A 15,635-nucleotide genomic window follows, 5' to 3' on the forward strand; every position below is an offset into this window, starting at 1 on the left:
GACAGGCGGACACGGCACACACTCCTCCCACGTGTGTACAGGCGGACACGGCACACACCCCCCCCACGTGTGTACAGGCAGACAGGGCACACACACCCCCGACGCGTGTACAGGCGGACGCGGCACACACCCCCCCACGCGTATACAGGCGGACGCGGCACACACCCCCCCACGCGTGTACCCACAAACACGGCACACACCCTCCCCACGCGTGTACAGACGGACACGGCACACACCCCCCCCACGCGTGTACAGGCGGACACGGCACACACCCCTCCACGCGTGTACAGGCGGACACGGCACACACCCCCCCCTACAAGTGTACAGGCGGACACGGCACACACCCCCCCACGCGTGTACAGGCGGACACGGCACCCAGCGCCGTGCCCGCACAAAGGGGCGGGGCCCCCCCGGCAGCGGAGCGGGAGGCGTGGCCCCGAAGGGGGTTGGGGGGGGGAGGTGGCCGCGGGGGCCCGCGCGGAGCGGGGGCGTGGCCTCCCTCGGGCGCGCGCCCTGCCCACTTCCCCGCCGAATCCCGCGCCGCTCCCACCGCGATGTCCCGCCGCGGGCAGGAGCCCGGCAGGTGAGCGGGGACCGGGGTGGGGTTGAGGGTCCCGACTGCCCCTCGCCGCCCTCCCCAGCGTCACCGGGATCCCCTGAGCCTGCCCGGTATCCGCCCCCGCCTCCTCCTCATCCTCCCCCCCCGCATCCTTCCCATCCCCCCAGCATCCTTCCAGCCCCGGCCCCATCCCCCCCTCCCGCACCATCTGCATCTCCCCAGCATCCTCCTGTCTCCTCCATCCCCCTCCCTCCCCCGGCATCACCCCTTTCCCCCCATCACCGCCCCCCCCCCCCACCATCGGACCCCAGCCAAGGCTCCCAGCCCCGCGCTGGTGCGGAGCCCAGAGCGTCCTCACCGCCCCCACCAAAAAAAAAAAAACCAACCCAAACCCCACCCCCGAACCCCAAAACACAGCGGTTTCGGGGCGCAGGGCCCAGCGTTGCACCTGCACCGGGACCCAGCCCCTCCCGCGGAGCAAAGCGAGCCCGGCCCCGCACCGCCCCGCACCGCCCTGGCGCCCGGAGGCGGGGCAGCTGGGCCCGCGGAGGAGCCGCGGTCGCTCCCCCCGCTTTGCTTTTGTTTCAGCGGCGGCTGGGAAGCAGCATCCCGGCCGCACCGCTCAAGGCCTTTCCCCTCTTCTCGTGAATTTTTATTTTTTCTGGTTTGTTTTTTTTTTTTTTTTTCCTCTCTCCTCCCCAGCCTGGTTTTTTTTTTTTCAGCTGAGGAGGAGGAAAACGCAGCTGCGAAGCGGTCTGAGCCTCCCGCTGGCAAGCAAGCCAGCACTTGATGGGAGGGTTGCAAAAAACCAGCGCTTAGCTCAGGCACCGTCTCTGGGGTCTATCCAGGCTTTGTCCAAATCTGGCAGATACAATGGCTTTTTTTAATTTTTTTTTTTTTTTTTTTTTTTAATATACAGTTTGGAAGCGCAAACCCCCTTGTGTAATTTCCTTGCCCGGTTTCTCCCGCCTGTCTAACTGGTCGCAGCACCCTTTGCCCTGCCCTTGACCCCCAAACCCTTCCTGCCTCTACCGTTACCACCTATTTATTATTATTATTTTTTTTAATTTTTGTCTGAGCCATCCCAGCGCGGCGGTGGCCGAGCCTCTGACCCCTGTGGTGATTCCTCCCCACCCCAGCAGCACCCCTACATTTTCAGGTGGTCGGTTGGTGGGGCCGCGGGAAGGACTTTGCGGAGTTTTGCGGAGCTTTGCGGAGCTCCATGGCCAGGTTCCCAGCCCCAACCTTCATCCGTGAGTGACCAAACCAGCGCCTTTCCCCTTTTCAAGAGCGAATGGAGACCGAAGGTTGGTCTGAATTCGCCACGGGCCACAAATGGCTGCTGGGGTCTGCTGGAGCCGTCTGCCGTGCCCGAGCCGCCCCGTTTATCCGAGCTCAGTGCCTGGCTGAAGAAGATTTTGGGTTGCCACCAAAACCGATGGGCGCCTGGCGAGCCGGGCCGGGGCCGAGGGCTCGCGCCGGTCGGAAAGGCGCAGCGAGGCACGGCGAGGGTGAGAGCCAGGGCGGTGGGGGGTGTTAGAGAAAATGGAGTTTTTATCGCCAGCCCCCTTAGAGCCAAGGCCAGGGAACCGATGCCTGCGGGCGGCGGGATGGAGGGATGGATCTGCTGATGCGTTTCCCGTTTTATCTTCCAGCGGAGCTGAGTCCTTCCCTCCAGATGAAACAGGTAACGGTGATTTTGTGAAACGCAGCGCTCCAGATGGGTTTGTTGTGAGAAATGCCCGTCCTTCGCAATGCAAACGACAATTTTGTAACTACTGGCTTTGAAAACGCGGTGTAATGCCTTGGTTTAATTGATAACTTCTGATTTTTTTTGTTTTATACCAATTTTTAGTATTCATATTCCTTTGCTATTTATTCCCCTCCTCTGACCTGCGTAGTACAAAAACGCTGAGAGACGAGTTCAATCTTTTCCAAGTTTCTATCTTTTCCCTTGCAGAGGCGGCGGCCGGCGCCGTGGAAGGAGAGGGCTCGCCCGAGGAGCACCCCGCGGGTGAGCACGCGCGTGGCCGAGGGCTCTCCCCGCGCGTGGGGCGGCGTGGCCGGCCTTGCACCCGCCGTTCCCCCCGCAGCGTGATCCAAACCGCGGTTTTAAGTCCTCAAGTCGCTTGCTCTTCTCTACCAGTTTCTCCTCAATCTGCGTTTGGTGGAATGATTTATTGATTTATCAAAGCCGCGCGTGGCGCGTCCCTGCGAGTCGTGTCGCTGGTGGGACGCACCGGCTCCCACCGGTGCTTCTCCCACCTCACGGAAAACCGCAGTTTAGCTGGGTGAACTGGGTGGAGCTCCAAAAGAGTCCCAGGTGGATAGAACATTAAAATTACGGATTTTGAGCATCGCACGTACCCTTCAGAGGCGGGGGTGACCGCTAAGTCTCCTTTGAAGCTGGATGGGATGCTCTGGTGCTCCTCCCTGCCTCTTTTTTTTTTTTTTTTTTTTTCTACTCCGTTATATTATCCAACTAGCTGACCAACCTGATGTATTTAAACTTGTAGACGCATCCATTTCCTTACCCGTGGCGTTGCTTTATTCCATTCTGCCCGTGACTAACGGGGTGTAATTTTGTTTTAAGGAGAGGACAGTTCCGAAAGAAGCTCCGGCGGTAGCTCGGACGAGGAGTCAGGTGAGCATCGCGTCGCGCCGCGTGTATTTTCTCCGATTTGCAAATGGCGTGTTCGGTTTAAGCCAGCTGCTTTTCAGGGTCATTGTACGCAAGGGTTAATTCAGCGACCGCGCGCTGAAGAGGCGAGCGATATTTTTTTTGTGAGCGAACGATTTTTTTCTGAGCCAAGTTCACTTGGCTGCGAATGCTGCCTTAGCCCGGGAGGTGCAGCGCGCTCAGATGTTTTTATGCCGCAGAAGTTGTCCAGACATCGAGAGGCTATAAATCCGCTTCAAAGTTGGCGGCAAAAGTGGCAAAACAGGATGGACAGGGAGAGAATTAAAGGAAGCGTTTGCCGTTGATGAAAAGCCTGCGGGTTTGCGCTCACGCGGGTCACGCCGCCAGCAGTTTATTCGTGTTTCTGGCCTTTGGTGAGATAATTACAGAGCTTTTTCTCATCAGATGCGGAGGAGTCGGATGGAAGAAGGTCGGGTGAGTGTGCTTTTGTTTTGTTCCTTCTACCCGCCGCGCGGGGCGCGAGGATGCCGAGCGGGTAAGCGATGCACGAGGGCAGCGACGGGCGCCGGCCCAGCCGTCGCCTCCGCGCCTTTCGGTAACGCGACTTGCGGGGCAGACGGCGTCCGCGGGACGCGTGCGCGGTGCCCGCTTGCTGCCTCTCTTTGCAAATGGAGGCCGGCGCAGGGAGATGCCGGCCGCGACCCCGCTGCAGCTCGGCGACTGAAGTAGCATCCCCGCAGAAAGGGAGCCAAGCGCTCCGGCAGGCGCTCGCCTGACGTTTTCCAGGCCGTTCGTCGCAGCGATCGCGTTTTTCTACCTCCCCCGCGTCCGCCCTGCCCGGGAGGGTGGTGCTGATGTCCCAGGGTGACTTCGGGACAGCGCGGCTGGAAAACCTGCTCACCCGAGCCGCCTCGCGCCGGCAGCCGGCCCGTCCTTGTTGCGGTGGCTCTGCCGCACGCCTTCTGCCAAATCCACCCTTCGGGCCACAAGTTTTTTCCCCGATGCGTCAGCTCTGCTGGTTTTCTCTTGTGTTAACTGTTAGACAGGAGAATCCAGACACTTCTGAATCATTTTAGGGACAAGTACGCCGCAAATAGCGCAGTTACCTGCTCACTGGGAAGCGCTGCGGCCAGCTTCCGTGCCGGGGGGTTGAACTTTGTGCTTGGCACCATGAGGCTCACCCTGCGGATGAATTCCTTTTTTTTTTTTTTTTCTTTTTTTTTCTTTCACCCCGGTAACAATTTCCAGCAGTTTGGGGAAGCTCTGAGCTTTTGACAAAAGTTGCATCCTGAGGTTCAGCTTCATCCCCACCCCTTGCACACACAGGCGTGCAAGTGCGCGTGCGAGAACGTGGCCCTACGATTATTCTCCCTGGGTTTTTCTGAACGTAAGCAAATTAAACTGGTGGGATGTCCTAGCTGAATGTGGGAGCAGAAACCTGCTGGAGGCTGAGGTATTTGCTGCAAACTTCTTTTTTTTTTTTTTTTTTTTTTTTTTTTTGCAGACGAGGAAGAAGAGGAGAAGGAACCACTGCCGCTCTGCGATGAGTCAGGTAGTAACAGATCTCTTGAGGGCTGGGATTTTTCCTGAGCTTTGCTTTTAACGAGCTGATTTTCCTGTTTCCTCACTAGGAGCGAACTGTCTGCCACCCTGTGAGCACTGCAGAAATGAAAATGTATGTTTGCAAAAAAAAAAAAAACCAAAACACCCAAACCACCCACATATTTTGCATGAGATAATCTGCAAATTGTAATCCTGCTCTCTCATCGCCTCTTAAAATATGTCTTCTTTCAAATCTGTTTGTAGGACCAGAAGGAGCAAGTGACCCCTAGGAGACTTGCTGGAGGACAACATGTGTATGTTTTGTTTTTTTAATATAATGGGTATACGTTTGTATTGTTCTCATGAAGGTATTTCTCTCTTCGGTTTAAGTGGGGAAAAAGACAGATTTGCTGCACAAATGCATTTGGAGTTACAATGGGTGACACCAAATCCTTAAAAATAAACAATTTGGAGCTGCTGCCCGTGCTGCCTGCAGGTCCTGGTCCAGGAAAGCTCTTAGAACGGCTTCCTGCCTCGTCTCGCTGCAGGAATTAGTGTCAGGCATGTTTTTACACGTTTTTTTTTTTTTCAGTCTGGACACACACGGAGGGTCTTGCCCTGCTTCGCAGGAATACTCATCCTCCCCATTTGCACTGACCTCGCGTTTTTCGTTGGGCTCCCTTTCTCTGGCCTGGAAGCCGTCATTGGCTGCGGTGCCGGCGTTGTCCGTGTAGGATGTGGGACGTTGCCAGTGTACGACGTCGGCTCCGATGGGAGCTGGGCTGAGCCCTTTGTGTGAAAGCAGCCACCTCCTTTGCAGGAAACGTTATGCAAAACGTTCGTTGTGCTGTTTTGCATGGGCTGGCTGGGTCCTCCTGGCCGGTTTTTAACACTCCAGTGACGGTTTAAACATAAAGACAAGAGAAAAAAAATTAATTGTTGTGGCTTCTGTGCTATTCAGATAAAGCGCTCTGCGCTGGTTGGGAAGGGAGTTTCTCTGTTATCCCTTGCAAACCACATTTTTATGGTATTTAGTTAGGCGGTGGAAGCTGAACTAACCAGGTCGCTCTTGCCCACGGCAGGGTGCAGCTGGACGGAGAGGGGACTTACCAGTGCCGCCTCACGGGCTTGATTTTTGAGGTGACGGGGGCCGTCAAAATCACGTATTCCCTCTTATCCTGGAGCAAATACGCCAGCCTCGTGGAAAAGCCGTGGATCGTGGGCGGCCCCCTCTTCGACGTGCGCTGCGACTCGGCCTCCGCTCTCACCTCCATCCAGTTTCCCCACTCCCTCTGCCTCGGCGGTGAGTGCCGGGCCGGCGGGCTCGGGAGGCTGCCGGCTCCCCGGAGGTGCTGAGACAACCCCCATGTCCCTGCAGATGATGGCGCCGGCATGGCCTTCAAGGTTTTCCACGTCAAAGGGGAGGGTGCAGCCATCGAGCCCTCCGCTGACTACTCGGCCTCGCACGTGAAGTGGCTGGTGAGCTCGCTCTCGCCGGTGGGACCGCTCATCCAGAGCCAGGAGCCCGTCCAGTACCACGGCGCCGTCGTCCTCTACAAAGTCGTCGACGAGCATCCCTCCTTGTCCTTTCGGGTCTACGTGGCTACGAACAACGACTCCTTTATAAAGGTACGGCTTGTGGCGAGGGGGTGGGGTGGAGGGACGGAGAAATACCGGCAGGGTTGGTTGTGGGGGTGCTACGTGGAGGATGGGGTTTGGCGAGGAGATGCTCTTCTCTCGCCTCAGCGTTTGCGTGCAATAATTTTATATATATATATATATATATGCACACACACACTGTTTTTTCTTTAATACATATTTTTAATATATATAATGACACTTCCATACCACAAAGGTCTGCCAAGTTAGGATATGGTATTTAAGGAATTACTCCGACCCACGTGCTCACTCACAAACTGCTATAGAAAAGAAATGCTTCAAAAACCTGTTTACCACCGAAATCCACGAAGCTCGCGATTTGTACCCAAAAAACCTTCTTATCTTCTCACCCGTTCCCCCCTACAATATGTAGGCAAATGCTAGGAGAGGACCTTCCTCTTATAGGGGTTGTTCTTCTGTCCAGTTTCACCCGGCGCAGTGAATCACTGCAGCACGGCAGCTGAGGAAGCTTATTTGGTGTTTTTTGAGCACGGTGCTTAGCGCACAGCTTCTGGAAAAAGTTTGCTGTGCGGAACCGGTCGCGGCCGTTGCGTAGAGCTGGGGACGGAGAAAAGCCCAGGCGGCCGCGTCAACGCGAGTTTTAAATTTTAATTCCTTTCCCGAGGCAAGTAACCTTTAAATCGTATTTTTAAATTTTAGGATATCGCAAGAGCCGTGAAACACTCAAATAAGAAATTTGTTAAAATTGACAAGCCCCCTGTATGCCAAAAATTGCTGCAGAGAGGAAAGAGGTATAGATTAGTTTGTGAGCCGGAAGCTGAAATCACTCCGGAGGTGAGTCCCTCGCGCAACCCTCCTTTCGTGCATCGCAGCGTGATTAGAAACGTGGTACAAAATAATTCCTGCACGTCCCCGTGCTGGCGCTAAGGGCGTTTTTCACCTTCCTTTGCCATCGCTGCAAAGAGCGATGAAATTCTGGGATCAAATCCTGACGCTGAAGTCAACAGCAGAGCTCTGGGGAGACTGGAGTTGGGCTCGAGTCTGTGCCAGCAGGCAAATATCTCCTCTTTAGCTTATGTTTGGTGAAATGTTGACTTTCAACCTCTTTATGTTGGGTAGGAAATTGAATTTGTTGACGGCTCACTCTTGAAACTGAAAAGTTACATTGAGGTCTACTTGGAGAAACCTGACGACTTCACCTTGTCTTTGGTTGAGCTGGAGTCCGATGCGACCGTGTGGAAGGCGAAGCTGAGAGAGAGTGAGTCTGGTCCTCCCGCGAGCGGTTTGTTCCTGTGGAAAAAGTTCAGGAGCTGGGATATAACTCCAGCCCTTGGAGGCGCTGAAATTCCTGCTCGTAGAATCGCGAGGTTTGCAGCTGGAAATGATAAAACACCAAGAGAGGAGCTCTGGGATGTTGCGGTAACCTGCAGAATCCCTGCTGAGGAAACAGACAAAGGCTGCGGGCGGATGCCCCGCTCCAGTTTTTACTTAATTAGGAATAATCTGCAACCTCTATCGCGTGTCATGGGTGGCGTGCTGCGGCGCGTTGGATAAAAGGCGAAAAATCTTCTCGTTATATAAAATCTGAGCTCAGCAGCCGGAATCCGGCCAGCTGCTTGGTTCTGTGCCTGGGAATTGTTGGATGTAGGGCGTAGCGACGGGAATTCCTACCTCACCTTTCTGTTTCCTCTGAAAACCCCTTCCCAGGTGACTGGATACATTACGATCAGAACAGAAACGAGCAGAAAAGAAGCGCAGCCGGTAAGTCGATCCGAAGAGAAGCCGGGGTTGCGCGTTCTCCGCTGTAGCTCAAGTGACATGAAAGAGGTAACGTCACCTCCCGCTTGCTTCTTAGGTGTCAAAAAAAGGAAACCAGCCCTCAGCGTTTCGGAAGAAGAGGAGCTCTGTAGCAAAAAGCAGAAGACCGGCAATAATGCAGGTAGGGCATTTCTGTGCCGTGTAAAGTAGCAGGTTTGGGGTGGTTTTTTTTTTTTTAATATCCCGTGAATTGAACCTGAGCTCACTTTTTTGAAGACTTCTATGAATCTGAGCATGAAATATAGGGAGATGGTCAGAAATGCTTGGTGTCTGGGAGCTCCCACCACGAAAACACTCCTTAATGAATAGTTACCTGGGAAAAATACAGAAGAAACAATGTTGGTTCAATAAGTAAATGGAAAAAAAAATCAGCAAAAGTAGTCATGTAGGTGTTTGGGTTTGGGTGCATGTGGCCACCAGAGGGAGAGCTTCCATCCCTCAAAATCTCTGTTTTGTGTCTGAGTGGTGACACCGAGCAGGAAAGCGGTTGGAACCGTGTGGGCTGAGACTTCTGAGCCATTGAAATTAAAGGGAAAAATTCCCTTCTGGAGCAGCTGCAGGTTTTGAGAACAGCAGGCACCTGAACTTGCTGGGAGATAGCGAGTGCTTAGCGTGGTCTTAATGTTATACATCTCAAAATCTCCGTGTTCTTGGTAACCTAGCGTGCCAAGGGCGGTTCTTCTGATGGATGAACAGCTGCATGTAAATGGGGGAAAAAGCTCTTTACAGCGGTCAGCGTGCAATCAGGTGGTGTCATCTTCGTGAGCCCGGCTTCTTAGTCCTTCAGGTGCTTTTCTCCGGTGCTTGGCTCTGAGCTTGCTGAATAATCTGAATAATGAGATCACCTTCATCGCACGTCCCCTGGCCATGTGCGGAGCTGCTAGTGACATTTAGGGACAAGTTGAAGGAGAAGAGCAACGTTAAGTCTGATTTTTGTTCCTTTTCAGATGGAATTGAAACGAAAAACTTAACTGATCAGCAGCTGATGGTGATCGCCAAGTTGTTTGGTAGGCAGTGGAGAGAAATTGCCATCGAGTGTCTTCAGATGGAAATGAAAGACATCGAGCAGATTCAGGCAACGGAGGAAGAAGTTAATATGCAAAAATTTCTGGTGTTAAGCAAGTGGAGAGACAGAGAGCAAAGCAACGGAACGGCGGAAGCGTTGTACAGGAGTCTCCGCGAAGAAGCGCCCTATGAGATACTGCAAGCCCTACAAGGTATCGCCTTCCCGTTGCGTTTATTTAATTACATCACTGGGTTTCAGATGTATTTTAAGAATGCACAGCAGAGAGTAGTGATACCTAGTACATGTTTTACTCCGCAGGGCAAACTTGTCTCCCTTCTGTTATTAGCAACGACTTTCTTTCTTGTGGCATTTTCACACTTCCCTTCAGAAACCGGTGAAAAATGAGTAATATTTTTGCACTGACTGTGTTGAGAGTACTCTCAGCGTGACGTAGCCATCATGGCCAAGCGAAGCAGCCTTATGGGCCCAAGCCAATTCTCGGTCTTCTCCGGAAGTCCTGAGGAGAGATGTTTGGGTCTTTACTCTTATGTATTTTAGGAACGGTTAATTAACACCTTCCCCGACGGACGGCTTAGCGGTTCGGTCCAGCAGACCCATGTGTGTATGTATCTCTCACTGCCCGTGGGTGCTCCATGCATTTCTTGGGGGGCTCCTTACCTTCTGTTCACCTTCTGCAAACCAGAGTTGTTCCGTAAGCTGAGAAGTCAGCCAGCCGAGGGGAACCTTTCTCAAAAACTCAATATTTTTTTTTTTTTTTTTTGGGAAGAGGCCAAGCTTTGCCTCTTCTGAACTCTCTCTAAAAGCAACCTGGCTGCAAAGGGTGGAGAGCTGCTCCCGCCCAACCCTCACAAACCCGTCTGTGCCGTAGCCTTGCGCTGTCTCCCGCGCTTTTAATACATTTATTGCTCAACTCGAATACTGCGATAACGTGTTGAGATCAGATAACCTGTGCGTGCTTGTGCGTGTTCCTTTCCTCAGGTTTCTCGGCTCGGTGCTGAGCTGGTGAAGGTGCAGCCAGAAGGAGCGCGGTGGGAGGTTCCCCAGTTTCCCAGCCGTTAACGCTTCTCCGGCCGCTTCCCGGGATCTCGCTGAGATTCGGGAAGGAAGACGCAAGGCGTCATCGCTTGGCGGAAAGTTCGGGCAGCATCTTCGCAAGAAATGTGAATGAAATTTTGTGCAGATATAAGCACACGTAAGACTTTCAGGAGCAGTTCCTTGTGCAGTGGATCCCGGCGTCGCGGCCGGGAGTGCTGGGCTTCGCAGCCGGGGAAACCCAGCACGGCCAGCCAGCTTTGTCTCATTTGAGCCAGTCCTAAAAGACATGAACACTGGAAAAAACCAGTTTATCTCGTTCAGGTATATGGTGGTTACCTGGAAAATGTTTTTATTGACATCAGGGAAAGACAGGGAGAAAAGTTATGCGGAAACTTTCCTCCCCTTAAAAAAAAAAAATCATGAGTTGCATTGTATTTCTCACAGATGCCCAGGATCAGGGAAGAATAATCCTAAACTTGCAGCTGAATTCCTTTGCGTAATCACTGTATATATCCGTAACTGCTGTATGCACTCGTGTACCTTCAGTCCTTGTTAAGCTGTGGTTCTGTTTTCTAAAAACCCAAAGACTGGTTTCACGGGAACACCACTCTTTACTCCAGGCAGCTTGGAATTTTCCCTGGGAATTTCTTCTTTGCTTTTTTCTGTATGGTCTATCTCAATTTTTATGAGAGAATTTTTTAGGTTGGATAATTTTTTTTTTGTACGATAAACTTCTTATGCTTCTTTTTTTTTTTACTTGATTAATTTTAACTTGAATAGAATTAGGTGCTTAAACAAGAATGGGAGAAGCCAAAATCTCGGCGAAGGCTGTTACTCTGTCGGCAATGTAAGTACTGCAGAATCAGGAAAGATTTGGAAAGAACGTTATTTGCAGAAGAGAGCGGCGACCTGATACGGGAGATTGTCTTGTTTTTAAAGACAGAGGATTCTTTTGATCATCTTCCTCCGCGTATGTTTATGAATGAAAAAGCATACTTTTTAAAAAATAAGGATTAAAAAGGAAACATTTACACTATTTACGTATGATTTTTGATTTTTTTCTAATTTTTTTTTTTTTAATTTTAGCCCTTGGGTGAAACGTTGCGAGGTGGTTGTACGTTGTGGGCTACCTTTCCAACCCTCGATGCTCCGCCGCTACGTTCATCCCGGGGGGTGGCCGAGGAAAAGGGCTCTGTCGGTGCCCAGGAGCTCGTGGGCTCTTCTGCTGGTGGGGTGTTTAGGGGGGAAAAAGAAAAAAAAAAAAAAAGGCTGTGGGATGCAGGAAGGGTCGTGTGGGGCTCTGCATCCCCAGGCTCTTCTCTCTGGGGAGAAGCGGGGAGAAAAATGCCATCGTGTAAAAAATGCTGGAAAAATCACCCTAAATGAGGATGAAACCCAGTGGGTTGCTTTGGGCGCCCACTCAACTGAGAGAAAAACCACGAGGAGCACATCTCATGTAAGTAAGAAGGCAGAAACAGGATTTTAAAATATGGTACGAGCGCTGGATATTCAAAGTATTTCAAAAGTATGATGGATACGACGTTATCCTATTGATTCATGCTATATCTCAAGGAAGGAAAAAAAAGTCACCACAGTTCTTTTTTTATGCAAACTTTAATTTTATTAGGCAATAAATAGAATAAATAAGGAAAGTCATAATAAATAAATGGATTATAATAAATATTTCCATTTTGGAAAATTGCAGCTGAATAAATAAAACAGTTAAGACAAATTACAGTTGAATGTCTGATGGTTTGAGAACATTTGGGTACTACACTGTAGCTTATTTTCTAGAAATTTAGAAGTTTAACGTGATGGCTCAGAAGGCACTGACAACAGCTTGCTAAAACGTGATTTATAAGAAACTCTGTCAAATACTACATGCTTAGTTCCTAAAAATCCCCCAACCACCTCACAGGATATTGACCCTACTGGTTTTTTTTTTTGGTTTTTTTTTTTTTTTTTTTTTTTCTTTTTTCTCTCCAAAACATCATCCTTAGGTCAAACGTAGACCCGGAGCGGGCCGGGCGCTCACAGCGCGCTCTCGGGGGAGCTCAGGTAGTTCAGCATCCTGTCGATGGTGACGGTGCGGATGCGGAAGGCGTGGAGGATGCTGCACAGCCTCATCCTCTCCTGGAAGGAGGTCAGCCCCGCGCCCGCCGCCGGCTGCGGCTCGCTCCGGCCGCTGGGATGCAGGGCCTGGGAGAGAGGTAAGGGCGTTACAAACTGGCACCAGAAAGCGGCTGGAAACAAAAACCTCTTCAGATTTTTTTCACCCTCTGAGTGATAAATGGCAAGACTTAGACATAAGAATGTATTCTCATGAATGAAATATTTGAAATATTTAATGATAGAATTAATAGAGAGGATAAAATTTGAAATATTGATATAATTAATAGACTTGGGGTGCGCAGCTGTACTTTCCTTGAGACAAAAATGTCCTTTCATGCACAAAGGCTCTTTATGCCCAGGAATAAAGATGCTTTTTTAATAACAAGCCTACAGCTGCCTTTGTCTAGTGACCGCTTATGTTGGGCTCGCCTGCCCCTGGCTGGCGTCTCCAGGCTGTTGGGAGATGCTGTGTCCATACAAAGGCAATTAACTTTAAAAAAAAAAATATGTTTTGTTAAACAAATAAGCTTTTAGCATCTATTCCCTCTATTCAGTGATAATATTTCTCCAAGTTCAGTACACCCTCTGTATTATATTTCTGTATTTGGGAGAGAAACAGAGCAATGTGCCTTTTACTCTGCCTTGTACTTTATTTTTGAGTTCTCTGAGGAACTGACAGAAAATCCTGTAGCCCATCTCCTTGCGAGAGCAGTGAGGAAGAAGGAGGGCTGCTGAGGAGCCATACGTCTCAGTCCTGATGCGTTGACCGTATCAGCAAGGCAAAAACATCACAATTCCTAAGAATCAAGTCCCGTGTAGGAAGGACAGTAACAGACAATTTTTTTTTTTAATCGCCGGATTAAAGAAAAATCACTATTTGAGTGACTACAGAATGAAGCAAACTGGATTAAAAACTCTGGTTTAAGGCAGAAATAGTAGAAAAGGAGAGAGAAATACTTACTTTCATCATTTCATCAATAGTTGCCAGCACCTTTGGGTCGTTGAGGTTCTTCAGCTCTGCCCTGTAGGCACTCAGATCCTGGTAGATGCCCTGCAGGCACTTGCTCTGCAAAAGGCAGGACTGTTGTTAGGAAATGTGGGGATCTGTTGTTAAACGCTGTAAAAACACAGAACATGCAAAAAAAGGGGTTGTCTGGGGAAGCTTGAGATTTACCGTATCAAAAGTAAATCTTTCCAGTGCTGGGCAGTTTCCAGTCTGCAAATTAAAGAAATGAGTTGTGGTGATTTTGTGGAAGTGTGAGTTATACAGCTGTTCCATGAAAATAGCTGGAACTGGATATATATATATTATTCTTTTTTTACCCCTGGATCCTCAGATGTGCAAGCTTTTATTGTGTTGATTTGATTCTCAGTGATATCTTCGAGATCAACCTCTTCGAGGGTGCATTCAAATCCCAGGGTGCCGAGCTGCTGCGTTAAAAAGGGAATAAAAAAGGGACTCAGCGCCGAGGTACCGTATAAATACGCGCGTTATACGCGATGCTCCATCGCTTCAAATTGCTCTCAGACATCACATCTATTGAGAACTTTATGTCGCTAGAGTTTCAAACGTAAATTATCTCTTAGAAAGCAAAAAATGACTAATCCTGTCTGCACAGACTTTTAACAGCGCCCGCTGACCCACTGCAGGTGTGGAACAACGCATCTGCTCAGTAATGGGATTTTTTTTCTGGTTCTCTGAGGTGAAACTTGCAATGATAGCAGGGAATTTTATAAAAAAAAAAATCCCCTTGGCACAACTACCAGGGAGCTTTAATGTGGGAAAGTGCTACAGCGCTGCACCGGCACCACCAGCGACAAGAGAACGCAGCGGTGAAGTGGGGAGCAGGTTTTTCCTGAGCCAGCTCTGCGGGGGCCTTGGAGAAAGCGTTCACAAGCGAGAGCTGTGCTGCTGACGGTGCGCGTGTCGCTGCTGGGGTCAGCGAGCAAGGGCTGAGAAAGACACCTGAGCAAATCCAGCAGAGACCAGGTATAGAGTCTTAAAGGGGGACTACGGAGAGCATCTGCCCATCTGGGGACCCTCACGAGCCCATCTCTGCCCTCCTCGGTGCCGTCACTGTCCCAGCGGTGCCTGGGTATCCTCAAAAACCTGTCACTGCCCATCCCTACCCATGTCCCCTCACCAACCCATCCCTGCCCTCCTGGCTGCCATCCCTGCCCCATTGCTGCCTGGGTACTGTCACCCAGCCATCATCTCCTGTCCGGGTACCATCCCCGCCCCATCGCATCCAGCCTGGGTACCGTCACCAACCCTTAATGTCCTGCCTGGGTACCATCACCAACCCATCCCTGCCCCATCACTGCCCGTGTCCCCACATGTCTCCTCACCAACCCCCCACTTCCCTCCCAGGTACCACCCCTGCCCCGTCACTGCCCTCCCATGTCCCCTCACCCCCCCATCCCCTCCGGCCCGGCCACCCCCCCCGCCCGGCCCCTCGCAGACCTTCAGCCGGTGGAGGGAGGCGTTGGCGGCTTCCAGCAGCTCCCGGGAGCGGTTCAGCCCCTCGGGGGGGAGGCGGTGGCGCTGGAGGGGCGGTGGCAGAGCCCGGGCGGGGGGCGGCAGGGCCGAGGCCAGGGCCAGGGCCAGGGCCAGGGCCAGGACCGGGCGGAGAGCGGGGAGCAGCGCCCGGCGCCCCGCCCGCCGCCTGCCCGCGCTACCGGTCCCGCTGCCGGTGCCTCCGCGCTGCTCCATGCTGCTGCCGAGTCGGCGGGGCCGGGACGGCTTTTATGGGAACGATGGAGTGTGTGGGGGGTTCCCCCTCCTCTCCTTTCCCTTTTACAGGGCCGGGGTGGGGAGTTGGACCGGCTGAGAATGCTGCGGGGCAGAGCCCTGCGCTGGGGGCAGCTCCCTTCCCACGCAGAACCAAAAAACTGCTCTGAAGCGTGCGTGTGACACAGAGAGAAACTTCGGCCTTTCCAGCTGTTATTGACACCTGTGGTGATGAGATGTTGTCAGGGAAAATTCACGGAAACCTGCCTGGAAATTTGCTTTTTGCTGGTAGACTGGGTGCCAATGGTCTGGGTGGGCAGGGACCTTTCCAGGCCACCCAGTCCAACCCCCCTGCAAGGAGCAGGGACATCCCCAACCAGATCAGGGTGCTCAGAGCCTCATCCAGCCTGGCCTGGGATGTTTCCAGGGATGGGGCATCCACCGCCTCTCTGGGCAACCTGGGCCAGCGTTCCACCACCCTCAGAGTCCAGAACTTCTTCCTGAGATCTAAATCTCCTCTCTTTGAGTTTAAAACCAACAGACCCTGGTC

At 51.8% G+C, this 15,635-nt stretch overlaps 2 protein-coding genes across 3 annotated transcripts; one reads left to right on the forward strand and one right to left on the reverse strand.

Annotated features, from left to right (window-relative positions):
* Positions 1-488: 488 nt before the first annotated feature.
* On the forward strand, positions 489-11,278 carry CARD8 (caspase recruitment domain family member 8). Of its 2 annotated transcripts, XM_086754561.1 has the most exons (16): positions 489-583; positions 2,215-2,246; positions 2,520-2,573; positions 3,153-3,203; positions 3,645-3,674; positions 4,705-4,752; positions 4,832-4,875; positions 5,007-5,056; positions 5,825-6,045; positions 6,121-6,371; positions 7,062-7,196; positions 7,482-7,620; positions 8,070-8,123; positions 8,218-8,301; positions 9,128-9,397; positions 10,186-11,278. In XM_086754561.1, exons 1-16 carry the CDS (start codon positions 555-557, stop codon positions 10,203-10,205), a joined length of 1,512 nt encoding a protein of 503 aa, XP_086610687.1. In that variant the 5' UTR covers positions 489-554; the 3' UTR covers positions 10,206-11,278. The 2 variants fall into 2 exon arrangements, with proteins under 2 accessions (XP_086610687.1, XP_086610688.1); XM_086754562.1 differs by lacking the exon at positions 3,645-3,674.
* Positions 11,279-12,197: 919 nt separating this feature from the next.
* IL12A (interleukin 12A) lies at positions 12,198-15,067 on the reverse strand. Its single transcript, XM_086754919.1, has 5 exons — positions 14,819-15,067; positions 13,678-13,785; positions 13,529-13,570; positions 13,316-13,420; positions 12,198-12,441 (listed from the first exon to the last, which is right to left on the reverse strand). Exons 1-5 carry the CDS (start codon positions 15,065-15,067, stop codon positions 12,274-12,276), a joined length of 672 nt encoding a protein of 223 aa, XP_086611045.1. The 3' UTR covers positions 12,198-12,273.
* Between the last annotated feature and the right edge of the window lie 568 nt (positions 15,068-15,635).

Source organism: Chlamydotis macqueenii, chromosome 9, assembly GCF_036417535.1.
Source record: "Chlamydotis macqueenii isolate bChlMac1 chromosome 9, bChlMac1.mat, whole genome shotgun sequence".
Classification (NCBI taxonomy): domain Eukaryota; kingdom Metazoa; phylum Chordata; class Aves; order Otidiformes; family Otididae; genus Chlamydotis; species Chlamydotis macqueenii.

Bases quoted from the DNA above. Each gene is read 5' to 3' on its own strand.
- IL12A (XM_086754919.1), bottom strand. From the start codon at position 15,067: ATGGAGCAGCGCGGAGGCACCGGCAGCGGGACCGGTAGCGCGGGCAGG. The intron at 13,786-14,818 runs GTCTGCGAGGGG...TTTTTAACGCAG, and splicing joins CCTCCCTCCACCGGCTGAAG to CAGCTCGGCACCCTGGGATT. The intron at 13,421-13,528 runs GTAAATCTCAAG...TGCCTTTTGCAG, and splicing joins AAAGATTTACTTTTGATACG to AGCAAGTGCCTGCAGGGCAT.
- CARD8 (XM_086754561.1), top strand. From the start codon at position 555: ATGTCCCGCCGCGGGCAGGAGCCCGGCAG. The intron at 3,675-4,704 runs GTGAGTGTGCTT...TTTTTTTTGCAG, and splicing joins GTCGGATGGAAGAAGGTCGG to ACGAGGAAGAAGAGGAGAAG. The intron at 9,398-10,185 runs GTATCGCCTTCC...TCCTTTCCTCAG, and splicing joins GATACTGCAAGCCCTACAAG to GTTTCTCGGCTCGGTGCTGA.